The sequence below is a fragment of the Sparus aurata genome, chromosome 7 (assembly GCF_900880675.1).
Source record: "Sparus aurata chromosome 7, fSpaAur1.1, whole genome shotgun sequence".
In the NCBI taxonomy this organism is placed as follows: Eukaryota; Metazoa; Chordata; class Actinopteri; order Spariformes; family Sparidae; genus Sparus; species Sparus aurata.
This window is the reverse complement of record NC_044193.1, coordinates 22765243-22780937: the sequence shown is the minus strand read 5'-3', so window position 1 is coordinate 22780937 and position 15695 is coordinate 22765243. Positions and strand designations below refer to the sequence as shown.

Genomic DNA, 15695 nt, shown 5'->3' with positions numbered 1-15695 from the left:
TGTTTTGACAGCTCTTTGATTTATTAACACGTTTCCTCTGTACACACATACAAACACACGTACGCAGCACAGGATTTGTTTTGCTTCAGCTGGCATCAGCCCAAGACGCTGCTGCTGGCAGCGTGACCTTACAGTCTTTCACATCAACCTCTCTGTTTACAGGATCAGTCAGGCAACAACAGCATGACACGCATGGTCAAAGTCGTAGAAGGCAAATGGTGAACGAGGAGGGTGAAAGCAGCCTTTTCCATTAATGATTTAGACCATTACGAAGACGAAATTAAAGCTGTTGTTTCAAGGACAAGATGAGTTATTTCCCTGCTAGCTTATCTGGCTTCATAGAAAAGCATCTGATACAGTATTCTGTCAATTTAAAGCTTAAACACAACCAACAGCGTTTTAAGGAGATAAAAAGAGGCGTACATTGTTCAGGAATTGAAAGAGAAGAGCTTCATTCATGTCGGATGTACAAACAAGACTTTAAGTATGTATATACATGAGATTGTAAAAACAAAATGTACAAGTGTTTCACCCATCATTACCAAACGTTAAGCACCATTAAACACACAGACTTCATTTCCAGAGCAGAAAGGCACTACATGGTTCACATTCATATAATCACATTAGTACAGTACAAGCTGCTACTGTATATTTACAGATGTTGCATAGAATATTTTCAATAGAACATTAACTGTTCTAGCACGAAACAAAACTAATTTAAATTCTGTATAACTGTTAGCTGTCTGCAGGCTAAACTGATCTATGGACAAACATACTTTGAGGAGTTTCTCAGTTCAAATATAGAAAACAAAACCACAGTGCACAGAATAAACAGCCATAACGTCCACATTGAGGTGAGGTTGACTCTCAAAAGGTGCTACGTGGAGCATTTTTAACATCAGTGCATCATCTACACATTCATTTCTGACACTCTGTTATAATTTCCATAAACAAACAAGGCCACTGTTGAGAGGACAGAGAGCTTCTGTCTCACATCAGGTGCATCAATACCATGTTATATATCATATTACTTTAATGTTTAATATTTACTTTTAGCAGTTTTTTCACGTGATTTTTTAAAAATGTAGTCCTTTATGAAGAAAAAACCCATATTGGTCAATATTTTATCATTAGTTTGTCACTTCATGCACTTCTGCTGACTGAAAGCTTCAGCTCTCTTTGCACTCGAGAATCAGTGCCATCTTGTGAACTTTACAAAGTTTATAACAAAGATTTCAAAGTGCAGTTTGGGAGACGTATACTGCACAGGAATCTATTGCCACCAGAAATGCAGCCGTTTACTTGTATAAACTAAAAACAGTGTAAAATCCATTAGTGGCTGCCAGTCATCTCACTAATGGACCATTTCCCTCTGCATATCATATCAATGAGACAAAACATAGATTGTGTATTGATGACTGATGTTAAAATGCAAAAATTGTACTGTACTTTTTATCTTGGTTTTCTGGATGTCACCAGTTTCAGTAAACTGGTGAACCCAGAGATTATCATTATGTTCGTGTTCACAAAATAAATGTTTTCACTCAGATCTGTATTCTATTAATACAAGAATAGTGAGATCACAACACAACACAACAGGATTTACTAGTCCTGAAGGTTTAAAGCAAACACAGTTTGTATGCAATTTTACTCAGGCACAAGTCTATTTTTTTGCGTCTGATGTGACCGCATATGATGGCATCATAGCTCTTCAAAACCACAAGTTTCACACTGGCTAGGCTTCTGCAGATTGATGTGCATCAAAATACTGTTTTTTCAATGTGACTGAGGAAGATTCTTACAATTAATCACAAAGATAACAAAGAGTTTACATGTTTGATTATTCAGCCTATATTAAATGTTTGAACAACTCTAAACATCAGCTGCCATATTTAGGTTGATGTATATTAACATTGGGGATGATCCTCTCTGTCTGTTTCACCTGTTGCTGCTTTGAAATGAGATGAAGATTTAGAAGGGACAAGCTCACATGATTGGTTAGATAATGATGTATTCAATCCAGCTCCCATGTTGTGTCCAGATGTGCCCGGTTAAGCCAGTTTTGCCTCAATGCCCTATGTCACCAAAACTGCAAAAAATGTGCGTTTGTGCCTGGACATCTTGCTTGTGCTTACATCTGTGCACTATGTCAGGAAATTAGAGCCCGAAGTTTGGATTTACACAGGAAGACAACATTATGTTTACTTTTTCTTTTCAGACAAAATACAGTATGATCATGTCTGTCCACAAAGGAATTATAAAACACATCTTTTACATAATTCCAGCCTCTTTATTCCATTGCAAATTAATGGAATAAATATAATTTGAACCGCATCTTTAAGAAAAAAAAAGTTTTACATATTTTAACCTTAACTGTCTCGACCGCAGGCGCGCTCCCTCTCTGCTGGACCCTCAGGAAATCCCTTCAGTTGTCGAAAAAACGATAGACAGCATGTGGGATTTCTGCAGTGGTACTCAAGGAGCTCTATTAAACTATTCCCCCTTTTGAAACATTTGAACAGTCAGCTCCCGCCTCACAGAAAGCTGTCGTCTGTGGCGACAAAAGAGAATCCATTGAAGGCGTTGCTGGAGCTCGTGCTGGCGTTGAACTCTGGGGTCCGACTCACCGAGCTAGGAACCATTTCTCTGGTGAACTCTGGATCAATATGCTGAGTGTCAGCTGGGCCTTTCTGACAGATGAGACAATTTATGTAAGTGAGGATTACGGGATTTGAGAAAATATGCAAAGTCACTCAGGTTTAGAAAATGCAGTTCGGTGGTTCTCTTGGCTGGTGCCACTGGAAAATGTGTTGAAGGTAAATGAGTGAAGAGGGGATATTCGATATTTGGATATAGTACAGGTGTGCACAGACGTCTAGAGGTCACACGCACAGCTGACAAAAGATTTACAGTCAGCCTGAAACAACTCACCACATTGGGGTTGTAAGGAGGAGTGATTCTCTTGTGGTAAAGGTCGTCCCAGTTGATTGGAGAGAAAAAGGTGTGGTTCTTTATTTCTAACTATAAATAAAAGAAAGAAAAGTTATACATGTGTGCTATACTGCATAAATGATTAAGAATTCAAACACATTCATGAGGACCAACTGAAACTTCAATAAATGTTTGTACAATTATCTTTGCAATCTTCTCGGAGGCACTGGGTACAGATCTGTTCTCAGAAAAGACCCAAACCAGCGGGCGTGACTAAGCCAAATTTATTGGAGGAGTCCATTGAAAAACATCCTTTGTCTAAGACAAGGCTTATTTCTTGTGTGGGAAACCATCTGAAACTGTTTTTTAAATATAACCCACTCACAAAGTCGGCAATGGCCCCGAGGCGTCTGTGCTGATCCTTCTGTAGAAGACCCACCAGCAGAGAAGTGACGGCTTCAGACTTCCCTGGAGGCAGCGGCAGCGGTTTGTGGAGGATCCCATCGTACATTTCACCAACGTCACGGCTGTAGAAAGGAGGCTGAAGCAGAGGGATCAGCTCTAACAAGAGTATAAAATGATACCATCCAATTAAACATATATATTTAAAATATACATATAGTAACATATGCTAATTAACACTAAAACACAGAGCTGATGGGAATGTGATAATATTTTGCTGGTTTTTGGTCACATTTTGCCCTAATGGTTAGAGGAAAAGTTTGCTTTAAAAGATTACAGTTCATCCCGAGGGGAGCATGATTGTCTGCACAAAATTTCATGGCAATCCATCTACTAGTTGGCTGGATATTTCACTTGAAACCACATATATTAACTGTTGGTGGCGTCAAAGGATCACCAGAAGACAAAAGGATTTTTCCTCTGGGGACCATGAGTTATGTACAAAATTTCATGGCAATCCATCCAACAGTTGTTGAGAGTCTTTCTAAACCAAGTTGCACAGATACTGATTGCCAATCTTCTGTTACAGTTTATTGCGAATAATTATGAGGATGATGAATCTTAACATATTAACGATTCTCTGTACTTGCCTCCCTTGGCTCTGCCATCCGGCAAGAAATATTGAAATCTTACTGGCAGATTGCTGTGAAATTTCCTGAGCACATTCTTTAATCTCTAGAGGCTGAGCCTTTTCTATTCTATTTTATTCTATTTCCTTTAGCACCACCCCTCAGTGTTTGTGTCAACTTGGCATGCAAGATTTACTCTTTTGTAGTCTCATATGAAGAAGTTTCCAAGAGGATAACGTACAAATAAGCCAGACACAAACAGACATACCAAGCTGTAGATCATTTCATAGAGCACTGCTCCCAGGCACCACCAGTCCACTGTCCTGTCGTAAGGCTCCTTACGAAGAACCTCTGGTGCCAAGTACTGCAGACAGACACAGACAGAAAAACATGTAGAAAGAGATAGAAAAGTTGAAAAGTAAAAAAAAGAGGAAACAAAGCTAAACCTCATGGACAAATCATCTCTCTACAGCTGGATTTTTAAAAACTAAACTGCAAGTCAACAATTCCTATTAAAAAATACTGTTACTGTTGAGTCGTCACATACTATCTTAGAGTTTTAAAAAACCAAACTAAAACAAATCATGTGTTATATACAGTATGTTTTACTGCAATAAATAATGTCCTTTTCCTGTTTACTTCCCACTCACTTCTGGAGTCCCACAGAAAGTCGACGTAGTTCCCTCTGGTTCTACACCTTCTTTGCACAGCCCAAAATCTGTCAGCACCACATGGCCCTGCACACACAGAACACAAGCAAGAACTCACTTACATGTCAGTCACACAATAATTCAATAAAATACAATACAATACAATGAAGACCTGAACATATGGAGGAGTTGATGTTTACAGAAACAAATGTGTAGAACTGGACTCACCTGACAGTCTAAGAGGATATTCTCTGGCTTCAGATCTCTGCAGCAGACACGAGCATGAAGACAGTCAAGACAGAGAGCAACATCTGTGGATTTACTGTATTTTTAATGAATAAAAGTCTGACCTGTAAACGATGTTGAGAGAGTGGAGATAGCCGATAGCGCTCGCTACCTCGGCTGTGTAGAACCTGGCTCTGGGCTCTGAGAAACACCTCTCTCTTTGCAGGTGGAAGAACAACTACAGAGAGACAGGAGGAGAGAGAAAGGTGAGTGGACGGATGGAAGGAGGGAACATGGAGAGAATGGAGGGAGAAACTTAAAAATGAGTTGTTAGTGGAGAGAGAATTGAGGAATGAAGAAACATGCAAACTGACAGACTGTGCGATGAAACCCAGGAGAGATCATTTTACAAACGAAACATTCATTAAAAAAATACTTTCAACCAGAGTCTGGGTTAAAACGCCAGGTAGAACAAAAACACAGCAAAGGTTTTAAAAATCAATTGTTGGCTGCACGCTGGCGAGCTAAGTCTGATTTTATCTGACATGAGTAATTAAAGGATTACTTATTAAGACGTCGTTACAGTGCAGCCTGATGTGTCCGAGTTGAACAACAAGGAAACAAAATGTACAAGAATAAAATGGTGAAACAGGTTTTTACTTCAGTTCACTACAATGTGGACTTGACACAAATAACCCTTAAAACTACAACCCCGCCACAATAAAATAAAATCAAACACTATTCATGAAGTTGTTTGCCCAGGGATTTATTTTAGAAAATAGTTAAATATGTCAGGTGTAGTATTTTTACACGATACCACTGTCATGTCTGTGCAGCTGGCAGCTGGTGAGCCTAGCTCAGCATAAAAACTGGAACCAGGGGGAAACAGCAAACAGACAGTTAGAACAGATACTTAGTAGCATCTTGTTGGTGATAGCAGTAATGCTACTAATAATGTCTCTCAAAAAAGTGTTGCAGCATGTTACTAATTGATCTATGTGCAGTTAAAGCATATGACACCTTGTAAAGTCTACACAGTCTTAATATAGTGGTAGACGCTGCCCTTTATTATAGGAAACATCTACTATCTGAAAACAAACATGGTTAACACAACCAATAAATGTGAGGTCATAGGGCCAATCTGTTGCGGCCTATTTCTATCTGTACTAAGACTCAGCTCATTTCAGATAGGCCTCGAAAGAATTCACCAAAAAGCAGCTTTCTTTCTTTATTTATCTGCTCCGTTTAAGACACATACCTCTCCCCCATTCACATAATCCAGGACAAAGTAGAGCTTCTCTGGAGTCTGGAAGGAGTAGTGGAGCCGAACTAGAAATGGATGTTTCAGACTCTTCAGCAGCACGTTTCTCTCTGCCATGATGTTCTTTTGCTAAGGAGGGAAAAGAGAAAAATAAGTTGGAAACTAAGTTGATTTGGGGAAAAGAGTGGTCTGGTTGTTTGCTTCTCACACACAAATGCATTGTTTTTGCTAAAAACCTTAAATGACACATTTAATTATCCCATGAAAAGAAAAACTTGCGTATGTCCCAGTGTCACAGGATACATAACAATTGTCGGCCCCGAGAGCAAGAGATCTAAAAAAAACATTGAACAATAAAAGACAGGAAGTGTGCAGGAAATTTGAAAGTTTTCCGTGGATGATTTCCTGGATTTTTCATGACAACCTGAAGTTCAAAGGCTTGTTTTGATTCTTCATGTACTGTACTTATCATATGGTTCGTGGCTTTCATCACCTTGCTTTTCCTGTTCCTTTCTGCTGTATAGTGTACGAAACATGCTTTAAGAGAACGGCAAAATCCTTGTTTAACTCTAGTAAGGTTACTGTGTGTGTGTGTGTGTGTGTGTGTGAAGGCACGCTCCTGGACAAAAACATACATATAATCGTATTTAATTAGAGGAAAGAATGAGCAATGCCTGCGTTGAAGAAGAGACTGGAGATGCGCGTTGGAGACGGAAAGAAGCTGAGGAAGAAGGTGGAGGATGAGCAGACAGAGCAGGCAGCAATAAGGAGACGAGTCAGAGGAAAGAGTCACAAGGGACATGAGAGGAGACGAGACGAGTCACAAGGGAGGGGCGTGTGAGGGGAATAAGAGGAAACAAAGCGGCATTATGAGAAAACTACGTCTGCTTCTCTCTGTATTCTCTCTTGTGTGACAGAGAACTGCAAAACTCTAACGTGATCAGTGAAAAGACCTCAGAGTTAGACGGTGATGACGAGATCAAATCCCACGAACACACCCAGCAAACAGAAGGCACATTTTACTGAACACAGACTGTTTATGTTGAAGGGTATTTGATATGGTTTGTGGGACACAGTTCAATCTGCAGTAGGCTATTTTAGCACATGTAGTACGAATATACAGTACATGCTGTATTTTAATTTTTTAGTATCACCTTCAGTGTGAGTGAGCACACTTCAGTACTCTTTAGATTATGTTGCCTTTTCTTGCTTTATCTACAAATATAAAGTAAAATAATAATAGTGTGATCACATATGGCAAATAAACTGTGGATTTGTGCACACTACACAATTTTTCTATGTATAATTCAATAGTTATTTTTATTGTTCAACAATGTTTGTTTTTAATTACTTCCTCAATTTAAAGGTATGATGTGCCACAAAAGTTTCACAACATCTGAAGAGAAAGTATTCGTCTGGGTGCTAATTGAGAGTTTTGGTGTGCAATGACAGTCTAAATAATGTTGGCTGCTGTTAGGTCTGAGGGAAATAACTTGCCAGTGAGCGAGAGAATGTGTTTTGCAAAACTAAAGGACACGAGAGTCTGACCCACCCACAATGACTCAGTCAGGAAACATTAAAAGGACATATGTCACGTTTAACGAGGCTCAGGTCACCATATTCATCAGAGGTCTTGGACTTAGAAGTCCCGCAGAAGCTCCAGAAAGTTACAGAAACACGTAAAGAGAAGAAGGTAACGCACCAACCGTCTCTTTCATAAACACAACTTCCACTTAAGCAGAAGCAAACACTCCAAATGAAACGAGTGACGAGCGTGTTTGATCAGATATCCTCTCCGAGAGGTTGCTCAGTTTGTTTTCTAGGTGTTGTAAAATCTGTCCTTTGCACAGAACAAGCTGTAGATTAGATAAGATTCAGATCATGTTGCTGGGTCAAAAACACTGTTTACTAATAACACTCAAAGATACTCGCACACACTTTTCCTCCTGGCTAGCTCCGAGACATCTTCCACCTTCATCTGCGTCAGCCTGGGACCGCAGACCACAGTGCAGTTCGACATTTATTTATCTATGTTCATTTTCTCATCTCTATAAGTGATGCCTGCTTAATCACTTGTGATCATGCTGAGGGCCTCATTTTCATTTCTGTAAATCAAAACTCTCCTCTATCATCTAACAGAGTTTATAGACAAAAATCACGAGGCCAGAGAGGAACAGCTGTCACGAAAAACCGGACAAAATGTTCTTTACAGCGGAGCCCACCTCTTTTTTCTTCAGGATGACTTTCTTCTGCAGCACTTTGACGGCGTAGAATTTGTTGTCGGCCTTTAGCTTGGCGAGCAGGACCTGCATGAAGGTTTGTTTGTTAGCGGCTTGTTTGGTAAACACAGCGTGCGCCACTATCCCGGCACATTACATCATGGCCCTCTGAGAACAGCGCACACAGCACAGATATGTGAGCTGTGGAAACAGATGATACTGGGATATCTGAGTAGTGTGTTGATACAAAGAAAAAAAAATGGCTCTGACATCGCCCTGTGGCCAGTAGAAACATTATCAACATGACTTCTTACGTAGAAATACAAAACCTTGACGACAAAGGAAAGTAATCGTTAAGACTTCATAGCCTTCCTTCTGTGACACACTCCTCTGCCGCTGCTTCATTTATAGTATTTTGCTGTTATGATGTGGAGGTAACCTTAAGAGGCCTCCGTGGAATGGAAAGTTAATGATTCATGAAGCAGGCAGCACATTTTGATCAGACAGCAGTCAGCAGGTAGACTCTCTGTGACCCTGTCTGCAATGTCAGCAACAGCTCACTATCTCTCTCTCTCTCTCTCTCTCTCTCTCTCTCTCTCTCTCTCCTCTGTCAGGAACAAGGTCAGTACAATGAAATCGCTGCTCTAATTAGATCAGCGGAGAGAGTAACTCTTAATCTCTGTGACCTACCATTAATTCAGGGTATATCAGGGTTATTCATCACATCACGTCATGTAAATCTAGCCTATAACAGCTTTCGCTGAGGAGTCCCTGTTTGGTGCATATGTGACCTGAATGAGTTACAATAAGGAAACGGCTGACAGAAAAATACAAGATATATGCAACCATAAGAGATCAATAGATAAATAAGTAATTGTTCAGTGTTACCTTTCCAAAGGTCCCTTTGCCAATGACAGCCAAGAAGTCAAAGTCAGTGGGTCTGGCACTGAAACAAGAAAAGGAGAGGGATCTAATAAATGCATTGTGTTGCACTGGGAGACAAAATTAACCTCTGATGCACTTTACTTGTAATAGCTTACCAAAGGTGGAAAAGCTACCAGAAATATGTCAAAATTGACCGGATGGAGGGTCGGGTAATGTTTCGTAGTCCACAAAACATTTCTGGAGCTTCATAGCAAAACAGTGTCTCAGCATTCTCCTAAACAGCTGAAGGAGACGGGGACTTGTTCTAAAATGACTCCATAGTGCTCTCCTGGTGTAATCCAAGTCTCCCAATCTAACGGATTTGAAAAGACATTACTGAAACCCTCCATGCACGCAGGGTTGAGTGCACGTTAGCGCTTTTAGCTCGGGCTTGGCTTTAAAACGTGTGTAAATAACGTCTTTTCAGATCTGTTTCGGTTGTCTGGGCTTCCAGAGAGCTGCAAGGAGCCATTGTATGTTGTTGGTTTTTTTTGTGGACCACATAACTTTACCTGAATTCCCATCAGAATGAGGGTGAGTAGATAATTACTGAATTTTCATTTGGGGTAAACTCCTCCTTTAAGGAATCTGTATTTTGATGCATGAAATTCAAAAAATTGTAGGCTATATCAATCTGTAAAGATGCTGTTTGTGGTATTTTTACTGACTTAAAGCACAAGATTGTCTCAAAATACCTGATCCAGAACACTGACAATACATTAAGTTGTGCATCAAAATGAATTCCTCTTTGTACGACATAAAAAGATCTAAATGTCACTGACTGTGGATTTGCTGAAGGTCCCAGGTTGACATCATCATGAGAAGAGGATGGTGACCGCAGCTGGAGGACAAAAAACAAACAAACCACAAATTAGCAAAAGGAATAAAACACTTTACATTCACTTATCTAAATAAATATATAAACCATGGAGAACTTGTATTTAAAAACATTCATTCACTCACACAATTCATCATCATCAGCAGGCAAGTACACAGTAGTAAATGCTATTTTTTTTTAAAAAAGGTTTTATGTCCATGCTGAAAAAGCTTTACCAATATGAAAACATCTTAATATCCTCTGGCTCAAACAACAATTTTATATAAAATACGTGTATTCTAATTAGAGCATGAGCACAAATCAGTAAAAATCAGTCTCAGTAAACAAGATTAAAAACATGAGGCTTTTTGTCTGTGTCACACTGCTGCATGATTACTGTGTAATTAAAGAACTTCGTCATCTGTTGGATATAATTAATGTTCCATGACATTACTCGATCACAGTGTGGCTGCCTTTCCTGACTCGTGTAATGTTACATACATGGCCTATTATCGCAAATCTTGTTGGGGGAACAACAGCACTAACAAACACACATCCCTGACGAGTTGCTGATGATAGGCCGCCGCAGACATTTAATAAACAATTGACCTTTTCTTAAAAATTGGATTTTGAAACTTTGCTGTAGGCAGATCCTCGCTCACATGATTAGACAGCCCAAATAAAAAATAAATAAATAAAAGGCATCAGGCCAAGCACAACACAGTGGTTGTCTGTGTACAAAATTTTAAAGAAGTTAGTTACTCACATTACAGTGCGCCATGGCCATTAACCATTCCACTCCCACCAGAGATCCAGCATCAGTGTCTGACTGAACCTGTGAGAGAGAGGAGAGGAGGTGTTCAGGGGATCCAGTCAACCTCTTCTCATTTCAGAGATAACATTTATCCCCGCGAGCCCGCACTCAGAAGAAGCTTCCGTTGTGTGTGTGTTCATGCGTGTGTGTTTCCTATTCCACTGCTGACCTCAGTAAGAACAAGAAGAGCTGGTAGTTCTAGTTTTAAGGAGCAAGATGCTGGAACAACACTGGGAACTGTGTTCATATCCTGCGTGTGTGTGTGTGTGTGTGTGTGTGTGTAGAGAGTGTAACAGTGAACACGTTTACATTGTAAATATTGTTGTGTCATTGTCATATCTGTCAAAACATACGGGTTGACCAAGGTCTCACACACAGTTGTGTTTCCATCATTTCAGAAGACATGATACATTCACTTACATTCACTGACAGTCTGCCTAAACTAATCTGACCCAGATCTCAGGCAAACACGGCCCTAACCTTCTACCTAAACTTTGATGATTCACCTTATGGTGACTTTTGAAAATGATGCTTAGGTAGCGCATTAATTTGAAGGTTACTGTTTTAGTTCACTAATAACATTTTGGACAATAAAGTTTAAAGTTAAAAAACTGTCAAATATACGGCCTCTGTTACTGTATGTACATACATATATATTTATTGGCATCAGCTCCAAAACCCAGTATCAGTCATGCTCTATTGTTAATAGACATAAAGACGATTGATCAAATTTTTCATCACACATCACACCTGTGGACGGACCAATCAGAGAAGACCACGCGTCGACAAAATTAGAACTAAAAACCTCCTGCACACTATCCGGAAAACAAAACAAACACAATTCAGTACACAGATTGTAACCTGATGAAGATGTGTGTAATTTCTTTGTAATTAAAAGTGACGAGGACGGTGTGTTGGAGTTTTGTGTTCCAACATTTTTGTCTGTCAGGCTGACTGCAGTTCCTGACGTTTCATAAAGTCGTCATGTGCGGACCTTCATTAAATCAAACCAGCTACGTCAACAACAACATCCTGATTTTATTAAGATTACATCAGAATTGGCTGAATTGGCTCTCTTTTACTCATAATATTTGGAGATTAATAACTATCTGGAGAACCTTGTGTCAAAATTTAACAATAAATAAGTGTGTATGTTTAGTTTTAACTCCGGGGGAAGATTCACGATCAAACACTGACTGACTAAACACTTTCCAACTTGAGCTGTGCTTTTAACAAGTTATTCTCCCGGTTGCAGATTAATGTATGTGTACTATATTAATGCTGACTGCTTACTGTTCTCACAGAAATACTGCATGAATTAAAGCCTCACTGTCTGCTGTGCTAAGCTATACATTATCTATAAATTGTCCACTTTACAAAGTTGCACCTATGGTTACAGCAGTGTTGCAAAATACTCTATAGGAACTACATAGGAAACAAATATGGACTGAATTTATATGAAATTCAATAAACAATGAAAATAAAAAATGTGATACTTAATACGTCACAGCAAAAAACTGCTCATAAATAAAAGGCACAGAGAGATACAGAGAGGATATGTCTGCTCTGCACGTATTTATAATAATCACACACTTAACAATTATACATTTTGATAATTCATTTTTGGAATCACAGTAATCTTCCAAAGGCGACAACACTCAAACAGCTGTTCTCTGTCCAAAGGTTTACTCCTCAGAGCTCCAAAAATCTCCACAAATTAAAGATAAACTCACAGATCAGTTACTACGGAGCCTTTCTCCAGGACATCATGACTTTTCATTACAGAGGGGAAAACCTACAAGTTAGTGATCTGAGAGGCAGTGAACAGAGTTTCTCGGCACAGATTCAAAGAGGAACAAAACGTGACGAGAAACCTATAAAAACAATCCCAGCCTGAACTCTGCATAAACTAATAGTTATATCACAGGGAGATCATTAACCTGAGGTCAATATGAACTCAGGTGTCTCAGATGTCTTTTAAAGAACACATGTTCACATTTTACCACTGCAGCACGATATTGCCACTAACAATAAAGATTAGCATGACAAGTTTTAGGAACAACACAATACTGAACAGGAGCAAAGTGATAATCTACAGATATGCGTGCACGTGTTTTATCCCCCAACATAAACAACGTGAAAACAATCTCTTTAATTCGGGAATAAACAGGCACAGACACTCGTGGTTATCAGTGTGAACTCAGTCCAGTTTGCTCACCTGTGTACAGAGGATGGTTTCAGTGTGCGGACAGTGTGCTCGGCTCAGGACACTGAGGAGAGTCTCAACTCAGAGCAGACGGAGCTGCAGGAGGATCACTGCTGGAGCTGATCTCAGGTCAGGTTTTAACGAAGGAAGGACGACTTGAAGAGAGAGAGAGAGAGAGAGAGAGAGAGAGAGAGAGAGAGAGATTCAAACTTACAGAGCTTCAAAATAAGGCGGAGACTGTCCGTGACTCTGTGTGTGTGTGCGCGTGTGTGTGTGTGTGTTTGTGTGTGTCAGACGACTGGTTTGTCCAGACTTCAAAATAATTTAACTTCCGCACTGCTATTGGCTTTCAAAATAAAAAAAAACGTAGCCATTGCTTTTTTGGGACAGTAGACGTTTATTTTGTCTTGATCGTATATATTTGGTGCACAGACATATGCATACTAGAGGGTGACACGGGAGTGGATTTTCACTCCTGTCCCGTCCCACTCCCACAGAAAAAAATCTTGTCCCGTCCCAATCCCGGGCCAGAGTTAAAAAAGATTACTGTCCCGTCCCACTCCTGGTAAAATGACTCCCATCCCGCGGAAATCCCGTGACCCGTGGGATTCCCAAACAAATGTCAGCCTCTAATGCATACTAGCTACTGTAACTGATGTAGCCTACTGCTAGTAAGACAGTGCTAACATTAGCATACTCTACATAGGCCTGTATAAAAGAAATTTTTCAGCAATTTGGGAAATATGCTCGTTCCCTATTCTTTGCAAGGGTAAGATGGGATGAGACATCTGTGGGTTTAGTAAAGTTACAAAGCTGGAGCTAGGGGGCAATTAACCTAGCTTAGCATTGAAACATAGACTATTGAGAAACAGCCAGCGTAACTAGGCTGATAAAACACCTTTTTTTAACTTCCAAGTTGTGTCCTTAGTGAACATTGGAGGTGTCACAGTCATGTTTTTGAACTGTGAGCTGTTCCCTCCAGCTCTGTAGCTATCTTAATGCACAGACACATGTGGTATTCATCTTCCCATTTAACTCTTTGAAGGGAGGAAAGAAAACTATCATATTAGCTGAAATAACATATTTGTAAAACCCAATACATTTGCACCATATGTGACCTGTGGACTACTGTGTGCTAACTAATGAAAAGAGAATACAGCTCTCAGGTAATCATGTGTCAACTCACCCCTGTTGAAGACATGAACATGATGTTGTAATGTTAGCCAACAACTCTTATCAAACAAAGTGATAGATATTAGTTTATAAGCTGGAAAAACTGATTTAGTTTATAAAGATACATTAAAAAAATTTATTTTTCATAAACATAGACAGTGTTTAAAATATTACATGTATATAAATATTGCGAAATATTCAGGTTGTGACTCATCCTGCGCTTACCATCATTTCAGATGAGCAGCTTTACGCTTCACTCCTACTGCCAACTTAAAAAAAAAGTTATATTAACTATTTAAGATGTTCTAAATGCACATGTACTCATTTTCACTTGTTGACCAAGGTCTGCGACTGACACTATTTTTTTGCAGCTGATGCCAATATTAGGGGGTAAAAACAATTCCGATATTAATAGCCTATATCTGCTTATAAACACGTTTTTCCGCAATGATCTCTCAAATGCCGTCATCAAACATAAGATGCTTATAATACTTGTGAGAGATGCAGGACATTTTACAATAAACAATAAACTGTCTAAAATTACAATAAACTGTCTAAAATTACATCAGTGCACTGAAACAGTAAGCTTCACTGGGAATTTAATACCTGTAAATTACTCAAAGCATCTTTTTCTGCATTATGTCCTGTAAAAAACTAATGTTTTCATATTGGCGCATGTTGGACAACATGTGCGCAGGTGCCAGTATATCTGTGATAGGCTAAGATTGCCCGATAATATCGGCCAAACCAGTATCAATTGGGCACTAGTTGAAAAATCCAGAATCTCTGAATATGCAAATATTTTTCATTTCATTTCACAAACTGCTGGACAAAAGATGCCCCCTACATAACTGAAAAGGGTGTTTATGTGCTGGAGATTTCAGGTTTCCGTATCCCTGTTGTGTAAATCGTGTAAGAAATCATACTTGCATGTACATGATTTAAAGAGCGCACTGGGAGTCTTTCCCTCTTTAGCAGAGGAATGTTAAAACATTCGTTTATCGTTACACTCTGTTCATACATCATTATGCGCAGTGAAATCAAATAACAATAAGCAAACCACATTTTCGAATGGATTCAGTGGGACATGTGTAAGTTTTCCACTCCTGAGACTAAACATGCTTTTACTTTGAAAGCTACAGAGCAGGCACGTCTCCAGTCTTCTGAGCATCTTCCTTTGAAAGGATAAAAATAAGCCCGACACACGTGCTGTTCCTTCTTGTATAAAACATATACAAGCCTAGTCAGTGAGTACTTTCATTTTGGTGTCTGCCTGCAGGATCAAGAGATCAGAGACACCAGTTTTTCTGGAACAAGCAGATAAAGCAGTTGGAGCAGAAAGGGCATGAAGGGAGTTGTCACCACCACGGCCGACTGTTGACGACAATATGCTGAATAGGGGGATGTGATACAAGCAAAGTAAGTTTACAGTCAACAGTATAGC

General features: G+C 39.5%; 1 protein-coding gene across 2 annotated transcripts; it reads right to left on the bottom strand.

Moving 5' to 3' along the window:
• On the bottom strand, positions 1-15615 carry sgk2a (serum/glucocorticoid regulated kinase 2a). 2 transcript variants are annotated; one of them, XM_030424515.1, is made up of 13 exons: positions 13091-15615; positions 10825-10893; positions 10024-10082; positions 9206-9263; positions 8321-8404; positions 6096-6227; positions 4963-5075; positions 4841-4877; positions 4613-4699; positions 4231-4326; positions 3317-3472; positions 2932-3021; positions 1-2690 (listed from the first exon to the last, which is right to left on the bottom strand). In XM_030424515.1, the coding sequence occupies exons 2-13, from the start codon at positions 10843-10845 to the stop codon at positions 2535-2537; spliced, it is 1089 nt and encodes a 362-aa protein (XP_030280375.1). In that variant the 5' UTR covers positions 10846-10893; positions 13091-15615; the 3' UTR covers positions 1-2534. The 2 variants fall into 2 exon arrangements, with proteins under 2 accessions (XP_030280375.1, XP_030280376.1); XM_030424516.1 differs by having other exon boundaries at positions 1-2686.
• Between the last annotated feature and the right edge of the window lie 80 nt (positions 15616-15695).